Raw genomic sequence first — 20,029 nt, 5'->3', positions numbered from 1 at the left:
GTAGAAACCAGCTGAATAAAAGACAGTGTGTGTGTGTGTGTGTGTGTGTGTGTTGTGACACAGTGAGGACATGGGACTAAGGTTCGACAGTCGTGACATTACTGGAGCTCCAAAGTACACACTCGCAGGATGAAAAGGTATTACCACATTTTCATGTTTCAAATACCCTGAAACCTGCAGTAAACCCTCTCACACTACACTCTATATCTCTGTGTGACACATAGTAGACACGCACACACACACACACACACACACGCACTCACACACACGCACGCACACGCACACGCACAAACACACGCACACACACAAAGGCCAGTGTAGCTAATCTTCTTAGTAATCACAAGGTTTGACTGTTGGAACAGAACAAAGTTCACATCGTCAACAACAACTAAGGTGGTACGTCAACCAATAAGAGAGAGCGACAGAGAGAGAAAACACAAAGAGAAAGATAGAAAAGAAAGACAGACATAGATGAAGAGACAGAGAGCTCAGAACGAGAATCACAACTTTGACTTCTGGGCTGAAACGACCATCTTTTCTCTCGGAGGGATTGTTCTTTGGATTATTTCCCTGCGCTCTGCGTCGACACGTGATTGGATTGAACTCGAAACTCGATGTGAAGTTTGTGTGACGGTCACGTTTGACTGCTGCTTCAATCCAAAAGACAATCTAGCGTCTAGGAGGACAACTGTTGGGGCGACATGGAAGTAGCTCACTGAGGACATCCGGCAACCGTGTCCACATATGTTCATTCATATCTGCATTTAAGGGAAACTGTGAGTAGACATTTTGAAATATCTCCATGTTCATGTGATCTCTGACACATCAAGACTGAACTTCTGGCTGCACATTGTTGTCCAACTTTTCTACAAATGCAAGTATATTCTTAGCTTTTGGCCTTGTGGCTTGTGATTTTACCAACCGTTTTAATCCTATTATAAGGTTATTCTTATTTTGTTTTTTTGCTCTTTTGCCGTCTGTAACATTTTTGTTCTCATATTTGTGCCCTAATATTGTTCAACCACTTGTTTTTAATTGTCTTAACCTGTCAAACACCTTGTAACTGTTTTTTGAAAAGTGCTTTTTAGATGTTTAGAAGTTTTTTATAGAATCATTATTATATACTTATTATTATAATTGCTTGTGTGGATAATGTTGCTTCAGAGCTAAAAAACAAACAAACATATGACTTCAACTAGGGCTGGGCCACAAAACAAGAATGATAATTATTACAATTACAACACGAAAGTTCAAAATATATAAACTTATTGGTGATGCAGTGTGGTGAGTCTTTAAAGATCAAGTGTGTAGGATCTAGGTGAAAGGGATCTAGAAATTGAATATAAACAAATCTAACGCACACTATCTGTGTCATGAAGTTCTGCGTCTTGTATCGACCGGCTACAGGATCCAGGAGGAGCCAATGTGAACATGATAGCATGTTTCTTTTTAATTTGTATAAATAAACCAGGCCATCTCTCTGCTTGGTGTCATCACAATCAGATTACCCTGAAGAGTAACAACCAATCTATAGTAATTAAATTATTTTTCTTTCCTCTATTGAAATCACATCAATGATTTAACATAGTTTCGAACAATGTGAAGAACACTGGGCTTATTAGTAAAACATGAGCTGCAGATAAATTAACCCAGTCGACCCTTGACTTAAAAGCCTGGGAAACCAATCATTTGCTTGTTTTGGAAGACATAACGGACATTTGCCGTATGTTATTGGTATTTCAAAGTATTCTCAAAAGACTTTGTTTTTTAATGAGCTACCTCTTGCTCCGCAGCCCCTTTTACAAAGAGATCCAGCTTTACTGCCGTTAAGAAGAACCCTCTGTTCCACAACATACCAAACTAGCTTCAATAACGCCGGCCCAGTGTGTGACTTTCAGTAGCTGGTGTTCGAGAATCAGAGGCGTGGCGTGTAACACAACAGCATCCCTCCACACTGGCTCTATATTTTACACAGCTATTAATCTGGCTCTGTGACCACCTTGGCTGTCGGGATAGAAGAGACAATGCTTCCCCATTCATCTTCATGCCATTAATGTAGAAATGCAAGGTTGAATGTGCTATGTAAAAGGGGCTCATGTCGTGCAAATACCTGCTATAACATGTCGTTTTGAAATATTGTCATTTCCTGACTTCCTCCTGCTTTCTCCCACATGCAGGAGCAGCATGGAGGTGCTGAGCGGCCCCTGGGCTGATCTGGCTCTGCTCCTGCGACAGACCCTCATGCACACAGACAGAGCCACAGACAGCTTCGTTCCTCTGTGGCTCTTCGGCCTGCTGCTGTTCCTGTCCGTCTCTCTGCTGCTGCTGCAACTGATAGTCTATCTCAGCTGGAAGCTCAGACAGGGTACGCATTGCTATTAACTTTTCATGTCCAGCCCATGTCCAGACAACTAGGATATGTTCTATTTACTATGCGGCCGTGTAGCTGAGTGGATGCATTGAGGAGGAGTCACTCGGCAGAGCTGCACGCATAAATACTAAATACACACAACGTAGCACTTCATAATCTGTACTACAAAGGGAAAAAATGGAAGAAAATGTTTTTGTTTCATATTTATAGAAGATAAAACACGAGGTCCACCTTGGCATCTGCAAAAACACGCACAGACAACCAGCTGTGTCTCGTCAGCTCATGTTTTTCCCGAATAGAAAAGAAACGTCTGCAGGCTTTGAAACTAAGGTTCACTCTAAATAATGAAAAACATCCAAAATAGACGCACAAAAAAAAGTTGGCAAAAGGATATTTGATGTCTAAGTGTGAGTGAGTGTAACAGTGTGTGTGCTGGGGAGTGCTACAGCAGCTACTGCAAGGAAAACCTGGAAACAAGTTTTCTCTATCTCTCTGTTTGTGTGTGTGTGTGTGTGTGTGTGTGTGTGTGTGTGTGTGTGTGTGTGTGTGTGTGTGTGTGTGTGTGTGTGTGTGTTGTTGAAGCTCGTCCCTTTGCTCTTTACATTGACATCAAATCCTGAAAAGGTCAAGACTGCCCTTATATCACCTGCTCCCTCTCTCACTGCATATGTGGAAGTAAAAATCTGTTATGGAGACTTTATTTAGCGAAGTTCCCATTTAGGATTAAAAACATAACCATAAATAATAACATTATAATGTATAACAAATCCCAGCCTGGTTAACTTCACAGTTTGTTCTGATATCTGATTATGATTGTCTCACCATCAATACTAGTTGGATCTTTAAATCCAAACTGAACATGTCCGGTGATTTTCATTTTAACGGTTGATACATCCAATTAAAAACCATAACAAATAGATCCCACTAATAACAAGTGATTATCTGCGTTTGAAATAGCTCATTCCCTTTTGCCACAAACCACCATTGTCGTCCAAACACTCCTAAAAACAGACACTGTGGCTGTTTGGTAATTTGTTCCCTCATTAGCACAAACCAAAGTTTATTTTCAGTCAGTCCCACACACTGACATAAATAGAAGAAAAGACCAAATGTGCACTGATCAACATCTGAAAGAAATAACCAGCAAATGATCCTGTTTGCTGAGAACTACAGTGTTTGACTGTTTTAGTAAATTATTTAACATTGTTTTTGAAGATTTGTGACTTCAGTCAAATTAATGAGCTCGAGGGGGGAGCCTTTGTGTATGTGTGTGTGTGCCTGTGTGTGCGTGGGCATCATCTGCTGTTTCTGAGGCCAATTACAATCAGTTACAGCTAATCTCACACCTGCAGTTCAGTCAAACTAAACACAAACACACTGTGCATCATAGTGATGCACCTGACAGCACCTGTCCTCCAGTCATTCAACGAGTACACACGAGCTGAAGATGCATCTTCTGCGGCCGACTGCTATGCTATGTATGTACGAGTGTGTGCTGCATATGAACAGATATAAGATCAGGATCTGTGAGTGTTTTCTGAACAACCTTGAGATCACGGCAGGAGGATGGTATAAGAGTCGGTGAAGAGCTGCTGGGCTTTTCATTGTCCCAACAGATTCAACATAAACTGAGATAATGTCCCATTTACAAGCTCTAAATTCTCTGAGTGACAATGATCATCTTAAACTTTAATTACTTAAAGATTCGGTGTGTAGGATCTAGGTGAATTTGATCTATTGAATTTACAATGATCCTGGGATGTTTTTACTAGTAAATTGTAAACTATCTAAATTGTACAAATTGTTTTCTTTACCCTAGAATTGGCCCTTTATATTTAAATATAGGGAGCGGGTCATCTCTATGGAAGTGACCACGTTTTTTTTTACAGTAGCCCACACTGAAGAAACTAAACACCTTTGGGGGTTTTATGACAACTGAAGCTACCACAAGTTCTTTAATGTTTGAAAGGGGAGGGCGAGGTGAGGGGTATTCAGCTGCAACATGCAACTTCACCACTAGATGTCACTAAATCCTACACACTGCACCTTTAAAACAGTGCCTCATCAATGAAGATACACACTATATCCCTTCATGCAATATATATTTCCATGGTGCCTTTATTCCCAAACCTAGACCACCTGAATAACTGAGAAAAGAAAAAATAAATAACTTTGGTAATGTGTGTATGACTGTCACTGAGCAACTACACATGTGGTTTGTACTTAACGACCAATATTATGTTTTCTCACTCTTCCTCTCTCTCTCCTACCCTCAGTTGAGGACGATCAGTCGGGATTTCCGCAGAACAGAAGCGCCATCCACAGGCAGATGTACAGAACTACAAACTTGAGGAGCAGGAGCGTTGGCGCCCACTGTCACACCTGACCGGACAGACTCTGTTGGAGACATGGACCTATCACTACATTTCAGTAATACAAAACTGACTGAACTGCCTTGAACAGCATGGAAGCTGACGCTTGTTTGGATGTCAGATGATGTGTGGAAACATCTTGAAACACTCAGGGAAATCTGTGTTGAGTAAATGTGTTTACAATTTTTCTAGAATTTGGGAATACAACTTTATCGGCTATTGTTTCTACACCAAACCCACTGTTCTGGAGTGAAAAAAGTGAACGACAGAGGACCAATGAGAGTATAACAATCCTTTATTCAAACAGTGTTACACGGGGGAGGAGTGGCTGTGTGGGGAGACACAAGACAGTTAAGCTGCTAGATAGAAAAAACCCTACCAGTGATCATTGGTTGTGCTACTAGAGAGCAAGGAGGGAGCGGGTTGCTTTTTTCCAAAATTTGTTTCTTTATAAAGTTTTGTTGAAAGTGAGTTTTTCTTACTTTGTTAAAAATACAAAATGATGCTGGTTTTAACGGACTGTAAATTGATCTCATTTGTCCAAACTGTTCAATAAAGTCTGAGATTTAATGTAAAGAATAGAAGCCAATTGTGAAACGTGTGTTTCCTCGGACCACATGACGCGCTCCATGATGTTGAGATCCCTGACAGTTTAAAAATCAGCTGGCGTAGAATCATCTGTTTCTTATCCACAAGTTCCATTGTGGAGTTGCCGTGGTAACTACTGTCTGATGCAGCCTTTTTTTCTTGCATTAAAATTTCTCGTGCAATCATTTTAGAAAAAACAACCTCGCTGCCCCACAGCTCCGGTGACCAGACGAGAGCCCAGACGCAGAGGAGGCTCAATCTGTGGCTCAAAGCAAAACAGAAAGAAAGAACAGGAAATGGTGGCAGAAAATTTGATTTGTAATGGTGCTCCTTCAGTGATCCCAATAACACACACTGTGACAATCTCATAAATATTCAACAGGGTGGGGTACAACAAATCCCGCCTTTTAACATCTAGATCAGTTTCACAGATAAAAAGAAAAATGATGAGAAAAAAGCTATGCATGTTTAAACAGTGAAAGCTTACAAAGCTGCCCAGCGTTACATGTTTATTTCTTCCTCTGCCACTTTGTCTCTTTGCGAGAGGGCTTCAGGTTAAAGGTTCACCCTCATGCGGAATGTCATTGAACTGCAAAGCAGAGGTCACACTGGTGTTTCCCGGCCTAGACCGTCTTCACCGCTCCGCCATCTGGATGAAATTTGAAAGGGTTTTCAAATTGAGAGGTACGTGCTACTTCAAATGTCAATATGTCTTCATTTAAAAGGAGAATCTAATCTGTTGAATCTAATGTACAATGCCACTATATCCAGAATGGAGGGTTCAGAGAGGTCTAGGCGGGTCCAGGTGGAATGTTTTTGTAAATCTGTACCACTTCTTTGTTCACAAATCGATCAGGTTTTTGCAGAATCCTTTCGCTGCTCAAACACAAATCCGGGTCAAACTAGACCAGGTTTTTCACGGTCAAACCCATTTAATGCCACCAATACTCATAACACAGTCACATTTTTGTGGAATTCAGATGCACATGTGGGTGAACAGGACACGGGAAATGAATAAAACATCATGAGATTCCATTCAGGGGGTTTCAAGAGCACTTCAACCACCTCTGGTACCCTCTTCCCTTTCAGCTGCGTTTTACTGTTGTGCCGTAACTGTTTCCGTGTGTATCTGTGTGTGTAGTGCACTGGGAGATTCGGAGTGTTGCTCGTGTGGGAGACAAATGCAAGTCTTGAAATTGAAACGTATATAAAATCACATTACCACGGCAGAATTATTTGGTTGCGGTGAAACAGTTACAACACAGCGAGCACCACGTCGAAAATAATCGGATCTAGACTTGCTGTATGAGCCGAGATAATCTGTTAACTACACACTCTCAAACCAATCGACACAGTGGCCTCTATCTAAACTCGCTCAAAGGTAAAAACATGAAGATGTGCCGATTCGAATTCCAGATGTTGCTACGTTTTTGCAGATTTTGTTGGTACGAAAAGAAGCTGGGAGTGAAATGAAGTGCAGAGTTAAACTGGTAGGAATTGTTATTATTCTGGATTGGGCACAGACACTGGTTTCAAGTTGTTCCTGCTGCGTGTCCTCATTTTGGTTCCTCTGTCGGCTGTAGCACAAAACTCCTTTTGAATTATTTAAATGTGTGTTAAGCATCGTCCCAAGAATATTAAAACAGCTTTAACTCACTGCGGGATGCAAAAAAATAAATAAGAGGCCGACATGCATCAGTGTTCAAATTATTTTTCACTCCCAAGTAGACGATGCGCGGCGCCTCCTCTATCTCCCAATTTCCCCTCTCTTCCCTGGTCCTCTCTCTCTCCCAATAAAGTCAGTCTGCTCCCTTGCTCCCCTGCGGCCCAGCAGGAATGGTCATTGTCGTACAGTGGGCGGGCCCCAGGGAGAGCGTTTGGCTAATTAAAAGCTAGATTACTGCTCCCATATAATAACCTTGATTGAGTTTTACTCTACAGAAAGTTGTATACACCGGCGTTTTCAGTCAGTTCACCTTCAGTTCCAATTTCCTTTCAGTAAAAATGTATTTTAAACGTCCAACAACCCAATTAAGATTCTTTCACCTGCTGTAAATGTAAAAATGTCTGGATGAAAGTGAACTCACTCAGCCGCTGGTCGACACACAAGGAATGTGGATGAATAAGAACAATGCTTACAGAACAAGACAGAATAAAAAAAGAAAAGAAAATTACAGGTTGATTGATTTTTTACCGCGATATTTTACCTAAGAGCTCCCTAGTTTCTGTAATTATTAGTAACAAAAGGTGATAATGTGACAGTTGAATTCTTTAATCTGACTCTGACCGTGAATGTGTTACAGTGAGTGATACAGTTGGTTTGTGTTATGTTTTGAAAAAGAGTTTCTTTCAAATGTAGTTGTTTTTGTAAAATCTTTAGAAAGGACTGAGTTACAGTTTGTTACTCACCGATTAAAGACGTGAGGGAGGGAGCTGTGAAATATCAAATAACTTTTTGTCTTGTTTAGGAATGCACCAAAACCACTTGAACTCTGCTGGTACAGATTCCAAGCACAGAACCTCAGTGTCAATTTACTTTTTAGGAAAATAAAAATTAAGAAAAAGATAAAAAAAACTGTCCATTTGACAGCTTCTGGTTTGTAGAAATATCTCAAATTTGCTTTGAATCTTACAGCTTTGTTGAAGGTCCCTGGTACTGGTGAAATATTCAGTACAGTGATACAGTATATTAGCTGTGTGTCACCAGAACTGGTTATCAGTGCATCCCTAAAAATCCTAGTTTTCGCAATAGGTGACAGACTCACTATCTTCTCTCTTTTTGTAAAACAAATCAGTTAACGAAAAAAACAGGCTCTATTAAAAAATAAAAACACGCTACAAATGTTAATCTAACAAAGTGGTTCGTTTTTGTTCCCTCGGGAAGAGTGAAGAGATGATTTTTTTTCCTTTTACTGGGTTTTTGGAGTGAGGGATTTAGATGCACCACAGAAATGTTAGAAAAGACTGGTGACTTCTCTCCATCCGTCTTTCTCTTCCTCATGTTCTTCAGCTCCTCCTCATCGGTCAGTCAAGGTCGGTCGTCGTCGTCGTTGTCGGGTGATGAAGGTCGTTCAACGTCAACAGAGGAAAACAGTCATGATGGGCCCTTCAGCTCTGGGAAAATAAGAGTTGAAGGCAATCAGAGTCTGTGTTGTGATGACCAGCGCTCAACGCTACCGTAATTTTCCATTCTAAATATTTTCCTTGAACTAAAAACACACAAACACAGTCACCGTCTAATTGTAATATCTCTTCCTCGATTTCCTGTTCCATGATTGGCTGATGGGTTTAGCAGCTTCACGTGTCCTGGTTTCTGTTTCTTTACATTTTTATCTTTAGCAAATAAACCCCTGATGGCACTTAAACACTTGAATATCTATGATATCACCTTCACCATGAATAATAATAATAATAATCAGCTACTATTATTATTATTACCTGAGTTCAGTCAATCCTCCTCCTCCGCCAGTTCAGTTTCTTTATGAACCACCACTCTGGTAACAGACATGTCAGGATGTTGCTCTTTGGCCTCCTTAATGGCCTGGGCCAGTGCCTGCAGTACCAAGAAGCAGCCACATGGAAGCAGCACCGAGCACAGCAAGCAGTGAGGGGGCAGGTGGAGGGGGGGGAGAGGAGATGATGGAGTAAAAAAATTAACAAAAAAGAAGCATTACAAAAATAACAAAAATGCTGGATTCGCAATTAATGTGCATCATTTTACTTCTGGGGGTTTAACTGGGAGGTAAATCGTATGAAGTAAAATGACTTCAGATGGAGCAGTGACATCAAGTGGAAAAAATAAATCATGATTTCCAACTTGATGTGACACAAATCTGTTGGTCTTGTGTGAATCCAGCAAATAAGAACAGACGTGCAACTTAAAACAGCAGATGAGGGATCATGCAGATCCAAACCCGGGCAAAACTAGATAAAACAAAATACCTTTTCAAATATTTGAAATATTCTGATGGTGCTACATGAAACCTGGGACCTCAAACCTCATGTTGTACAGGTTACAACATAAAATAATCTCTCATTCGTCCCACAACGGGGGGGAGTTTGTGGCACGAGTCAAAGTCTCATAAGTGAAATAAATATAAATTGATCGTCACTTTCAAATATCTTAGAGGTGTAGAAATGTGTTTTATCACATCAAGAGACCGATATAACAATGAAGGCCAGAACAGTCTGTACGTATATGGACAATGTGACACTTTGTTTTGAGTGTTCACATTCATATTAGGGGAACATGGATGACTAGAGGAATTTATCAGAATGTAAACATCCTCAAAAGCTGAAAATCTGCACTTAGACATCACGTCACTGTTTCATATCAAATCCTCACGGAGCGTTGGGCTGCACTAACTCAGCTGTCATCTCCTCCATGTAGCTTTAGCATGTAGCAGTTTTATCACATCAGCAAATATTTGATTTCCTCACAGGCAAAGACAGAATATCAAATGAACCAAAAACAAGCAACAAAATGAGACACCGCAGCAAAATAAGGTCACGGCAGTTTTCTCGACGTATGGAAGTGATGGAGGTGAAGAGACTGATGAAGCAGCCAATGAGTTATGACTAGCAGGCATCTCTTTGTTAAGTGGATAATAAATTAAATTGTGCAACCAGATAACAACCTCTATAAAGCACATTAAAATGGACTGACTTCAGCCATCTTCCTCGTTTCCCTGTCACCATTTTTATTCTAAGAGAAGAAATCCCACATTGAAACTGCAGAATCTGATGGAGCAGCTGATTCCACACCACACACACATCTGGACAGAATACAGGGACCCATAGACCCAGCTGCTGAAACAGCTGGGTGATCAGCTGTGTGACTGAGATCTGACCTGGTCGTGGTCGATGTCGCAGTCGCCAGTGATGACAATGCGTTTCTCAATCCTCGTCTCTGATAGGCCGCCCTTTAACGTCTGGAAGAGAAATGTACAGCAATGCTTTGATATGTGACACGATGGATTCTTCAGGAACAGTCAAGGCCGACCTGGGTGCAGGTGAGACACAGCTGAGAGCCGAGCATTGACTTAACAGTCCAACAAGTCAAATCAGATTAAACAATTATCGGATGTGAGATCGGATGTGTGCACCACTGCTTAACCAATATAAATGAGGGCACAGAACACAAAGCATGAACACTGTATTAGGGTACAGTTACTCAGCACACAGTTGCCATGGAGATCTATGCTGTAGAGTTTCATAAACATGATTTTAAAGAGAGTAAATGTCTGTAGTTGTGAGTACCTTGGTAATGTGTGTGGTTGTAGTAGTACACAGAGATTCAGAGGTGATAGTCTGAGCAGTCATCAACACTCCGGGCTCACCGTCGCCGTTTCCATCCAACTGATGTTAGGGAGACAGAAAGGAACAATCAGCGGAAGATACACACCAGGAAATCCCTCCGACATCTTTGAGGAATGAATGATGGCGGCATGCACTGTTGCTAGAAAAGAAGCACTTTGGAACATTATCATTATTAAGCTTTAAAATATAATAAGGTCTAAATGATTCACACAAGTACAACATGGACTCTGAATGCTAACACACACACACACATACAAATGAGAATACAAAAAATAAAAGCTCCCGGTGGCTCGTAAGTGGGCACCTGTGCGGCTTCGTAAGTGATGGTCTTGGTTTCCGTATGTACGATGGGCACTTCTTTTGTAGCTATCTCAGTTTTCTGGGCTGCGAACGTGTCTGATATAGTCACCATTTCTGTCTTTACCACAGGGGGCTGGGGAGGGAGGAGAGAGAGACGTGAGGGGGGAGGAGAGAGGGTTAATAAATTAGAGCTGAGACAGTTAGGGAAACAAACACAGAAACATGTCTAGGTCTACGAATTTAGCTTGAAATGTGTATTTAATCATCATCAAATTAACTGTAGTTGTCAGATACATTAGAATTCATGGTTTTGAAAGAGAAGTGCCATGTACCAGTGGTACACAACAGTAGATGTGGATGTATAAACACAGCATATGCAAGTGAATGCAGCAAACGTCATGCAAGAAATCAAGAGCTCCCAAACTCGCACATTGAAACTCACAACAAGACAACATCTATTTAAAGTCAGGTAAGAGCAACAGCTACAACAGCAACACAACTACATTAACAAAGATCTTTGGTGTCGACATGCAGCTCGGAGGACGACACGGCACGAACATGCATAAAACATGAGCTGGCAACACAAACGACACCTGAGTGGCTGGCAAACAGGCCGGCAAATTAAAATGTAAACAACATGCACGAGGTGACATTCAAATGGGCGGGTTGGCATTTCCAAAGTGTTTGGCAATGACGATTTCCTACAATGCTGTTGCCGTGGTGACTGCGACAAGCCAATTAAAACGCCAACAGAGATAAGAGAAGTGTCACCGCCAAAGCACACGGAGGAGACACACACACAAACACACACACACACACACACAAATGCAAACACACCAAAAATGTGAAATACAGCATGCAGAAAAAATTACAATCTAAAAGCAACATGCATTTCCCCACTTAGGCCCCATTTACTTCACAACACTAAAATACGATGGAGAGTAGGAGGCGGTCACACTGTGCACAGCAGGAGTGGACTAGTCATGTTGGTAATGATATGAAAGATGATGATAGTAGTTGACAGACTCTTTAAAATATATGAATATGGTGAAAATCAAAATAAAGACAAATTAATTATTGAGCATGTGATATCTTGACACCGACCATGGTGGTAACTTGTGTGTTTATGTTTATCTTTTGCCTGATTTACTGGGATTGGACTGTGACTTCTAAAGAGGTCTCATTTTCACAGGACAAAGATGAGTGTGAGGATGTACATGGGGCTTAAATATTCACACAAGCAGGAAGGAAACCAGCACTGTGGAAAGCAGGAGGGAGGAAAAAGAAGTGGGTGTTTCTACAGTTGGCAGGAGAGGGTCAAGGCCCAGGGAAGCTCCAAAGCCGGCCCAGTGAAGACTTTACCTCAGAGCAACAAATAACCTGTGGCCGGAGTTCTGCTTCAGCCAATGAGGCTTGTCCGTTCATTTTGGGCTCTTCCTCGTCCTCTGGGTAGGTGTCCAACCCGCTCACGGCCTCCTCAGTGGGGTTGAAGCCATTGGGAGCATCGTCTGGTGCCGTCATCAGATCATTGGTGCTTCCCTCCATCTCACCTTCTTCGTTCTTGTTCCCTGCCTCAGACTCTTCTACCGCTCGGCTGGTTTCTTCTTCAGGCTGAAAGACTTCAGCTGGTGGGGAGGAAACTTCTGGAGTATCCTGCTCCGTTGTCTTGTCCTCATGTTTGTCAACCTGGTCTTCCTCCTCCTCTTCTTTCTCCTCCAGTATTTGTGTATGAGAGATGGACACAGGGACATTTGGGTGGTACTCGGCTTCTTCCTCGCTCTCGCTTTCAGATGAAACGCTCGCCTGCTTCGCCGCTTTAGCTTCCTGTGTCACCACTACTTTTTCCTCAACCTTCACTTCCTGTTCTCTTGTTTCCTGGTCTGTGGTTGGGACAGCAGGAGAACTGGTTGTAACTGTGACAAATCCAGGTTTGGTTGCTTTGGAAACCTCTTCCACGACAACGGTTTCTTCGATTTCGACTTCGGCCGTCTATACACACGCACATACACAAGCACGCATGTACACAGTGCACAATCACACACGCACACAGATTGAGGTGCGCACACATACACAACAAACGCATGGAGACAAAAACAAAAAAACAAAACATGATCATTGAACATAAAAAAAATTAGACAACTTAACTCAAAATAAATAAATACCAAAGCGAAATCAGAAAGACAATGAAGATGTTCAACTGTGGACAAAAGGACGTGAGAATGTGAGAACATGTAGGAAATCAGGTGAAAAGCCGAGGAATGGACGGCTGTAGGAAGAGGAGGAGATCTGAAGCTGTAAGTGACAAATGAATGAAGGAATGAAGAAAACGGTGGATCAATGGACGGCTGGATGGATAAATAGAAGAAAGTTAGGACCACCTTTGCAGGTTCTTTGGTATCAGGGATCGAACTATCAGCTGCGGCTGCTTCCACATCGGGCACACTCACCTGCGTGACAGGGGGGTTACCATGACAATCATCAATCAAACAGCAGAAGCAGACATCATCAGTGTTAGCAGTTAGTTAAAGGACGATGCTTATAGATCAGAGCGTGGGGGAAGGGGGCGATATGGTTATTTATTCTCCCTCTTTGTCTCTCATGCACAATCACGTTCATGTCCATACAGTGTCAGGTTCATTGCAGCAGGCAACAAATAGCAGATGAGATAAAGAGCAGAAAGGAGAAAAATAAGATGGATTGAAGTGAATTTCCCATCGAGGAAAGGAAAAACTCATCTTCACTTAAATAAAAGCAGTATTGAAGTCAGCAAATGGTTTGAATGGCAAAAAAACATGTCATGCCGTAATAAATTAGGTCAAAGTCCACTCTTTACAGTGTCTTGTGAGCTATTTTTAAACTCATGTAAACACATTAAGTTTCCTAATGATGGAAACTGCTGCCTCAAAACCTGCTGCTTTTAGCACTTTTTTTTTTTTTTCCCTGAAGTTGCCGGTAAAGCAAGATAAGAGCACAGAGCCGATCGTCACATTTACATTCAGTCCACACACATTGCCCTTCACTGAACAAACACATTACAACCATTCACATCTGTGAGTTGTTTTTGAGAAGCATTGCCATGCCCATTCTGCATCCGCGGTTCATTCAGAATGAACGGCCTCTGATACAGAATGACATTCATCTACAGCAGGCATCGATATAAAGCATCGGTTCAAGCATCCTCCGGTAAAAGAAGCATTGCAGGATGTCAGATTACTTTCAAGGTGATCAATCAACATAAGCAGATAAAAAGTGAAATGATGGACTAATGATCAAAAAAGTACTTATGGATTGAGAATGAAAGTAAACAGACTCCTAAATGCTCAGCAGCAGCACCTCGTTGGCAGAGAGGGCAGCAGAACATGTGGTAAGAGCAGCATCTAGTGTCGGTTCAGCGGTACTGCTGCAGACAGCGTCAGCAGCTGAATAAAAGCCAGTGCATGAGTGTCTGCTTAGAAGTATAGAAGCTATCTCCTCTTCAAGGCTCTACAGCAAAATACAAACAGACACATACACAAAGAGGGAAAACAAACAAACAAAAGTAGAAGACACAAGAACACATCGTGTGAAACGCACAAATAAAAGAAAGCGCAGCCATGCACATCTTATGACTACACTAAGGGAATGAAGTTAGATCTGTTTAGGAGAGCGAAGTGGAGACTCAGCAAAATACACAGGAGAATAAAAACGATATATGCTTGAAAAACTGCAATGTAATGTGAACCCAGCTGAAAATGGAAGAACAGTAGGTGATAGTAGAAGTTAGGATGGTTTTACAGGGAGAATTCCCACAGAAGATTAAGTCATTGGTTCTCAACCTTTACGAGTCACGACCCTGCAATATATTCAGGGTAATGCACCCCCCACCCATGCCCCTTCACTATTAATCAGATGTTGTTACTTGCAAATCTATAATATGTCTATTTTGATTATATAAATGTTATTTCTCAACAACCACCTGGCGACCCCCAGAAATGATCTTGTGACCCCAATCGGGTAATGGGACCCCGAGGTTGAGAACCACTGCATCATGAATCATGATCAACGGGTCGTGGAAACCACCGAGGCAAAAGCATCAAATGAAAAAACCCCACTTAAGACTAAGAAAGAGAAACCTTTCACCGCCAAAATAAATCTAAGGTATGATTCAATCATGTTCAAACAAAAATGATCCTCCCGTTGCACAGACTGCATGCTGGTTTCTTTGCAGCAAAATATGACATCGCTTATGAATCACTGCAATATATCATTTAACCTGAAACAAGCGCAGCAGGAAAGATGCTGTGTAACTCAAGTGGCCGAGACATGAACATTCAGGCGGACATACCACTTGTTGCTGTTGAACACGTATTGTTGTGGCGGGGGAGGAGGTGAGACGTTTCTCCCACTGGTTGAGCTGAGGAGGAGAGGGAGGTGGCGCCTCCATAAAGGAGCGTTTTAGCTGGCTAATGCTAGCTTGATGTTTCAGAACCTCGTCCTGGGTCTTATCATGGTCCTGATGGGTGGGGGGAGGAATAAGGGGGGAGGTGGGGTAAGGGAGATGAGGAGGGGGATAGACAGGGAATGAGATGAGTACGGTTGAATGAGGGAGGGGTGGAGGTGAGGATGGGATAGAAATGAGAGAAGACGGGCCGAGATGGGGAGGGGAAGAAGGTAGGAACAGGTGGTAGATGAAGGAAAAGGAGAAGAAAAGAATGATGGGTATGAAATGAGTAGAGAAAAGAGGGTTGAAAATATGGATGGGAGCATGAAATAAGAGAAAAGAGAGAAAGAAATAGTAAAATGAATACAGAAATGATGGATGTGGGGAGGGAGGGAGTGAAAAACAGAGGGGAGGAGAGAGGGAGAAAGGGGAGGGGAAAACTTTGGTTCAACAGGAGACAGGAACATTAGTCTGTCAATCACAAGGGAAACAAGAAAGATGCCCTGTCTCAATGCAGCCTCCAATTAACTCTTGAATTAGACTGTTAACATGTATTGTGTTGAAGTGCGTGTGTGTCTGTGTGTTTATGTATAAACAGGCTGCAGTGAAGCAGGGCGTCGCCATCTTGTTGAGGTGCTTTTCCTTCAGGAGGTCAGAACATGGGGTTGATAGTGATGAAAACCTGCTCTCTAACTCTGACTGTTGTCTGCAGTATAGGTCATAAACCTGCTTCCTCCATGTGAGAGGATTGGATTTGGACCAAAGTCAAAATACAAATCAATTAATTTTTCTCAAAGAGAGTTTCTTGCATTTAGGTTCTTATCACACTGATGTTTGTTAAGAAGCTATTCCTCTAAATAGATGAACTGAAACTCACTATTGATAAGAATTTCCTATTTTACTCTTGTAATGGTCTCTTTAATAAAATATTCTGGGTTAAGTCCTCTAACCTCAGTGAGTACTACAGAGTACTACATGCCATGTAGGCTACTGTTCTTCTACAAATACCACCTGGCAAAGCATCACTATCAGTCCCATGTTGCACACAATTTTATTTTGTTGTTTTAGTGAGTTATCAAACCACATGTCACACAACGCTAGCAGCCAATCACCAGAAAAGAGGAACAGAGCTCCTCATACATGTTAGGGAGGCCGGATTAGTCAGGTTAGATGCAGCTGCCTGGAAATAATCAAACTCTTTGAAACCAGTCAAGGATTGGAAACACATCGAGATCAAACTGTCACAAAACGGCATTCGACATGCAAAAAGCATGCACAAAAGTCAGGTTCACACACACACAACTGACCCTATTCAAAGCAGCCACTCTGAGCACTAAGGCAGGGACATATCCTGGAGGAGCTTTAGTCTATCTTTTACTGTTGTGTAACAAGATACACAACAAATATGTGATTTGAATTTCATAGACTCAATGCAGAAAATATCTTATTTCCCTTGGTTAAGGGTTGAGTGCTCCCACCCCTCAGGAAACACTGGTTATATACATAACCTCCAGTTAACGTTCCTGATCAAATCAAATCAAAATTGAATCTGCATTATTTGTACATTTAGCGATATAAAAACCGAACTCCACAACAAGCTAAAAACCATGTCTGACGTATTAAGACCTTGTAAAGTTGGTAAAGTTAACATTCTAAAAAAAACTTTGTTCAACAAAGTTCAATCCAACATTCATTATCCCCCTGGCTCTTTTTTTATTTTTCTATAATTCCTGAGGGAAATGTCTTCGCCTGCTACATTTTCCACTATGATTGATTTTAGCGCTGGGTGGTATGCTATTTTAAAATCTCAGGGCTATTTAAATTGATTGGTGGAGCGTTAAATAACATGATTTATATAATATAACATTTCTGTTTAATTTGCTAGCCCACCTGTGCAGAATGGCTGCCACGTGAATGTGAAAAACCACATTTTTTAAAAATAACAAACGACAAGGACAATTTCCAATAGCTGGAGTTGAGTGTCGACCTGATGAACAAACATCCACACGCATAAACCAACACATGCATGCACACAGAGCTTGAGAGTGCGAGAGGGCAGCAGTCTTGTACAGAGGAAGTTGTAGTTCTGATGGCGTCAGAGTACACAGAGACATGTAGTTCTTATTTCAAGCCATCAGGCGACGCTAGTACCAACCTCCAACATTAAATTACTGTGCCTCACATAAATATTGGCCCCATGCATTCTCAATGGACTCTGGAAAGGCAGACATACAGCAAAAAATGAAATGGAGAAAATTAATTTTAAAATAGTAATAAAGTTTATCGCTGCTTTTAAACTGTACAGATTAAAAAAACTAAAGTTATGATAAATTAATTCTAAATAGTTTCATAAACAAAAGTTTAAACATGTGGTGACCAGGCTGGAGGTACAAACACAAATGATAAACATTTTGAGTTTTCTAATGGTAATAAAATGGGATTAGCACTCGCACTCGTGTTAAGAATTCAAAGCATTCAAAACACAAACATAAACACAAACCCCAAAGTGCTTGCAGTGAAAACCATTATACATTTCAAGCAGAACCACACCAGGAAATAAACTCAATCTGTGAAACCAGAAGCCGCGGCGGTTGCAACCGAAAGTGCAGATTTGAGGTGAAAGTGCCCGTTCAGAATCAGTTTTTATTCTCAGACCCAATCTGAAATCCAAATGTAAAAAAAAAAAGGCTTATAACTTAACAGTCTTACATTTTTTTGTATTTAAATGTTGTTTTAATGCAAACATATTCCAGATTGGGTCTTAAGTAAGTGAGAAATTGAAAAACTGACTCAATGTCTTCGCATTAGGGCAACTTCACCCTGTAGGAGTGAACCACACCAACAGACCAACCAACACAGGCAGAGCAAATGATTGACAGACCAAATACACAATCAAATAACCAATAGCAATGTATGAACCTGGGAGAGGGTAACCTCATCGGCTCCAAGTGACTGTGGGTGGGTTAAAGTCAGAGAGAGAGAGAGTAAGGACAGATTAGGTTTGCTACACGTTTGTGCTCCGCTATTCACCACCATCTTTGCACTCGTATATTTTATTACCGTTACATTATTTTTCTGAAGAATTTGAAAAGCATGCTGGGAGAAGACAGGCCCTACCGACCTGGGCAGATGTGGCTTCAACATCACCAGGGCTTAAGTCCACCTCCTTAACCTTCAATGTGGTAGCCATGGAGATGGTAGTCATTACAAAATGGATATAGGGGCCCACAGAAAGAAAGAAATGTGAAATGGATAATGGAAACGTTCTTCCCCCAGCAACCTCGGCGTTAGGGACGCCTGCTGGTCATGTGGCTTTAGCACCACACCAACAAACCCATTAAACATGTCAGGAGAACTGGAGGGTCTGTAACAGGAGACAGCTACTGACTGCTATTGTACAATGTTAAAAAGATAGCTTTAAAGTCTGTTTTAAAGTATATTCTTATCCTATGATACAAATTTAGAACATATTCAAAACCAGGTAACATTCACTGTATGCACTGCAAAGTAAAATGCTACGACAGCTCTTGTGCAGCTTTTTAGGACACCAGGGATACATTTTAAATCAAAGATCATGGAGCCAAGTGCCACCTGGATGATATTTTTTGTCAAAGACCAGCTTTCATTTAGAGAGACTTTACTTAGTAACTCTGACAATGAGAGAAATGTGCCTCTATTCTTTTGACATGTGCCCGCCATATAAATGCCACTATACATTTACTTAAAGCAAACAGGGGTTGGGAGAGAGCCCTGAACCACAGGGATTAGAGTGTAACACTGTTTACTCTTAATATTCATTAGCAACAATATACAAATTCAATACGCTTCACAGGGTTTAGAGTAGTTATCTCTATGTACAGTTGCAACATCTAATCTACAACTAATCCTTTCTCTGCACGAAAAAGGCCAAATGCAGCAACTGATTTATTTTGTTTTAAAATGAGCATTTTACCAGTAAATACCATTACGTTACATCATTGGATGAGTGCAATATTAATCTGCAGCACTGAGGCGGGATACCTTTTAAGCATGAAAGCGGAAACTGCTCTCAAAATATGTTCTCCACAACATTGCATATTGTTGTATTTTGCCCTTGTAACTTAAATTTTAAATCTTTCTCATTCACAGTCTCTGTATGATATTTACATCCCTTGATATACTTTTCTTATATAGCTATATTAACAACATAATCATAGTTTCTCTTTTTCATTATTAATCTTCTTATATTAACTCTTAATCTTGCTTATTCTATTCTATACTCTTCATTATAAACACCACAGTGGGGCTGGGAGGGCGGAGGGGTGAGAAAAATAAATTAAAGTCAGGTAAAGGACGTGTTGCTGACAGATATAAATTTAAGACATTCAAACATAGAGGAGTGGGAGAGGGTTTGTGGGTGGGATATCAGGTTGTATGAGTGGGCGGGTTTATGCAGCAGGATCGCACATCTCTTGTGTCCAGGTGGCACTTGTGTGAGCGTGGTGCCGGATGCGAGGAGGCGTGTTCATCTGCGTCAGTGGAGACGCCTGCCTGCCGAAACCAGAGCTTAACTGATCGTCAGCCTGATCATTCGACCGTTCAGTGACAAACCTGGGCAGAACAGCCCTCCGCTGACTGGAGACCATGTTCTCTAGGTAACAGAGGGTCAGGCCGAGGGGC

The 20,029-nt window shown here is 41.4% G+C and overlaps 1 protein-coding gene and 1 long non-coding RNA gene across 9 annotated transcripts in view; one reads left to right on the top strand and one right to left on the bottom strand.

Moving 5' to 3' along the window:
- Positions 1-309: 309 nt before the first annotated feature.
- On the top strand, positions 310-5,327 carry LOC133024430 (uncharacterized). Its single transcript, XR_009683111.1, has 3 exons — positions 310-776; positions 2,178-2,365; positions 4,648-5,327. It is a non-coding gene; the product is annotated as an uncharacterized LOC133024430 (long non-coding RNA).
- epb41l2 (erythrocyte membrane protein band 4.1 like 2) overlaps positions 5,021-20,029 on the bottom strand; it is a 48,811-nt gene continuing 33,802 nt past the window's right edge. The window contains exons 15-24 of one of the 8 annotated variants that reach the window (XM_061091532.1): positions 18,290-18,322; positions 17,526-17,585; positions 15,275-15,442; positions 13,329-13,397; positions 12,313-12,939; positions 10,955-11,083; positions 10,591-10,689; positions 10,182-10,262; positions 8,770-8,884; positions 5,021-8,445 (exon numbers count right to left, since the gene is read on the bottom strand). In XM_061091532.1, the coding sequence (XP_060947515.1) occupies positions 8,780-8,884; positions 10,182-10,262; positions 10,591-10,689; positions 10,955-11,083; positions 12,313-12,939; positions 13,329-13,397; positions 15,275-15,442; positions 17,526-17,585; positions 18,290-18,322 (1,371 nt within the window). In that variant the 3' untranslated portion in view covers positions 5,021-8,445; positions 8,770-8,779. The remainder of the gene's footprint in view (positions 8,446-8,769; positions 8,885-10,181; positions 10,263-10,590; positions 10,690-10,954; positions 11,084-12,312; positions 12,940-13,328; positions 13,398-15,274; positions 15,443-17,525; positions 17,586-18,289; positions 18,323-20,029) is intronic. The other 7 variants (XM_061091535.1, XM_061091534.1, XM_061091533.1 and 4 more) reach the window with 7 other exon arrangements.

The sequence above is a fragment of the Limanda limanda genome, chromosome 18, assembly GCF_963576545.1.
Source record: "Limanda limanda chromosome 18, fLimLim1.1, whole genome shotgun sequence".
NCBI lineage: Eukaryota > Metazoa > Chordata > Actinopteri > Pleuronectiformes > Pleuronectidae > Limanda > Limanda limanda.
The sequence above is the reverse complement of the archived record's forward strand: the minus strand, read 5'-3'. Positions and strand labels throughout refer to the sequence as shown.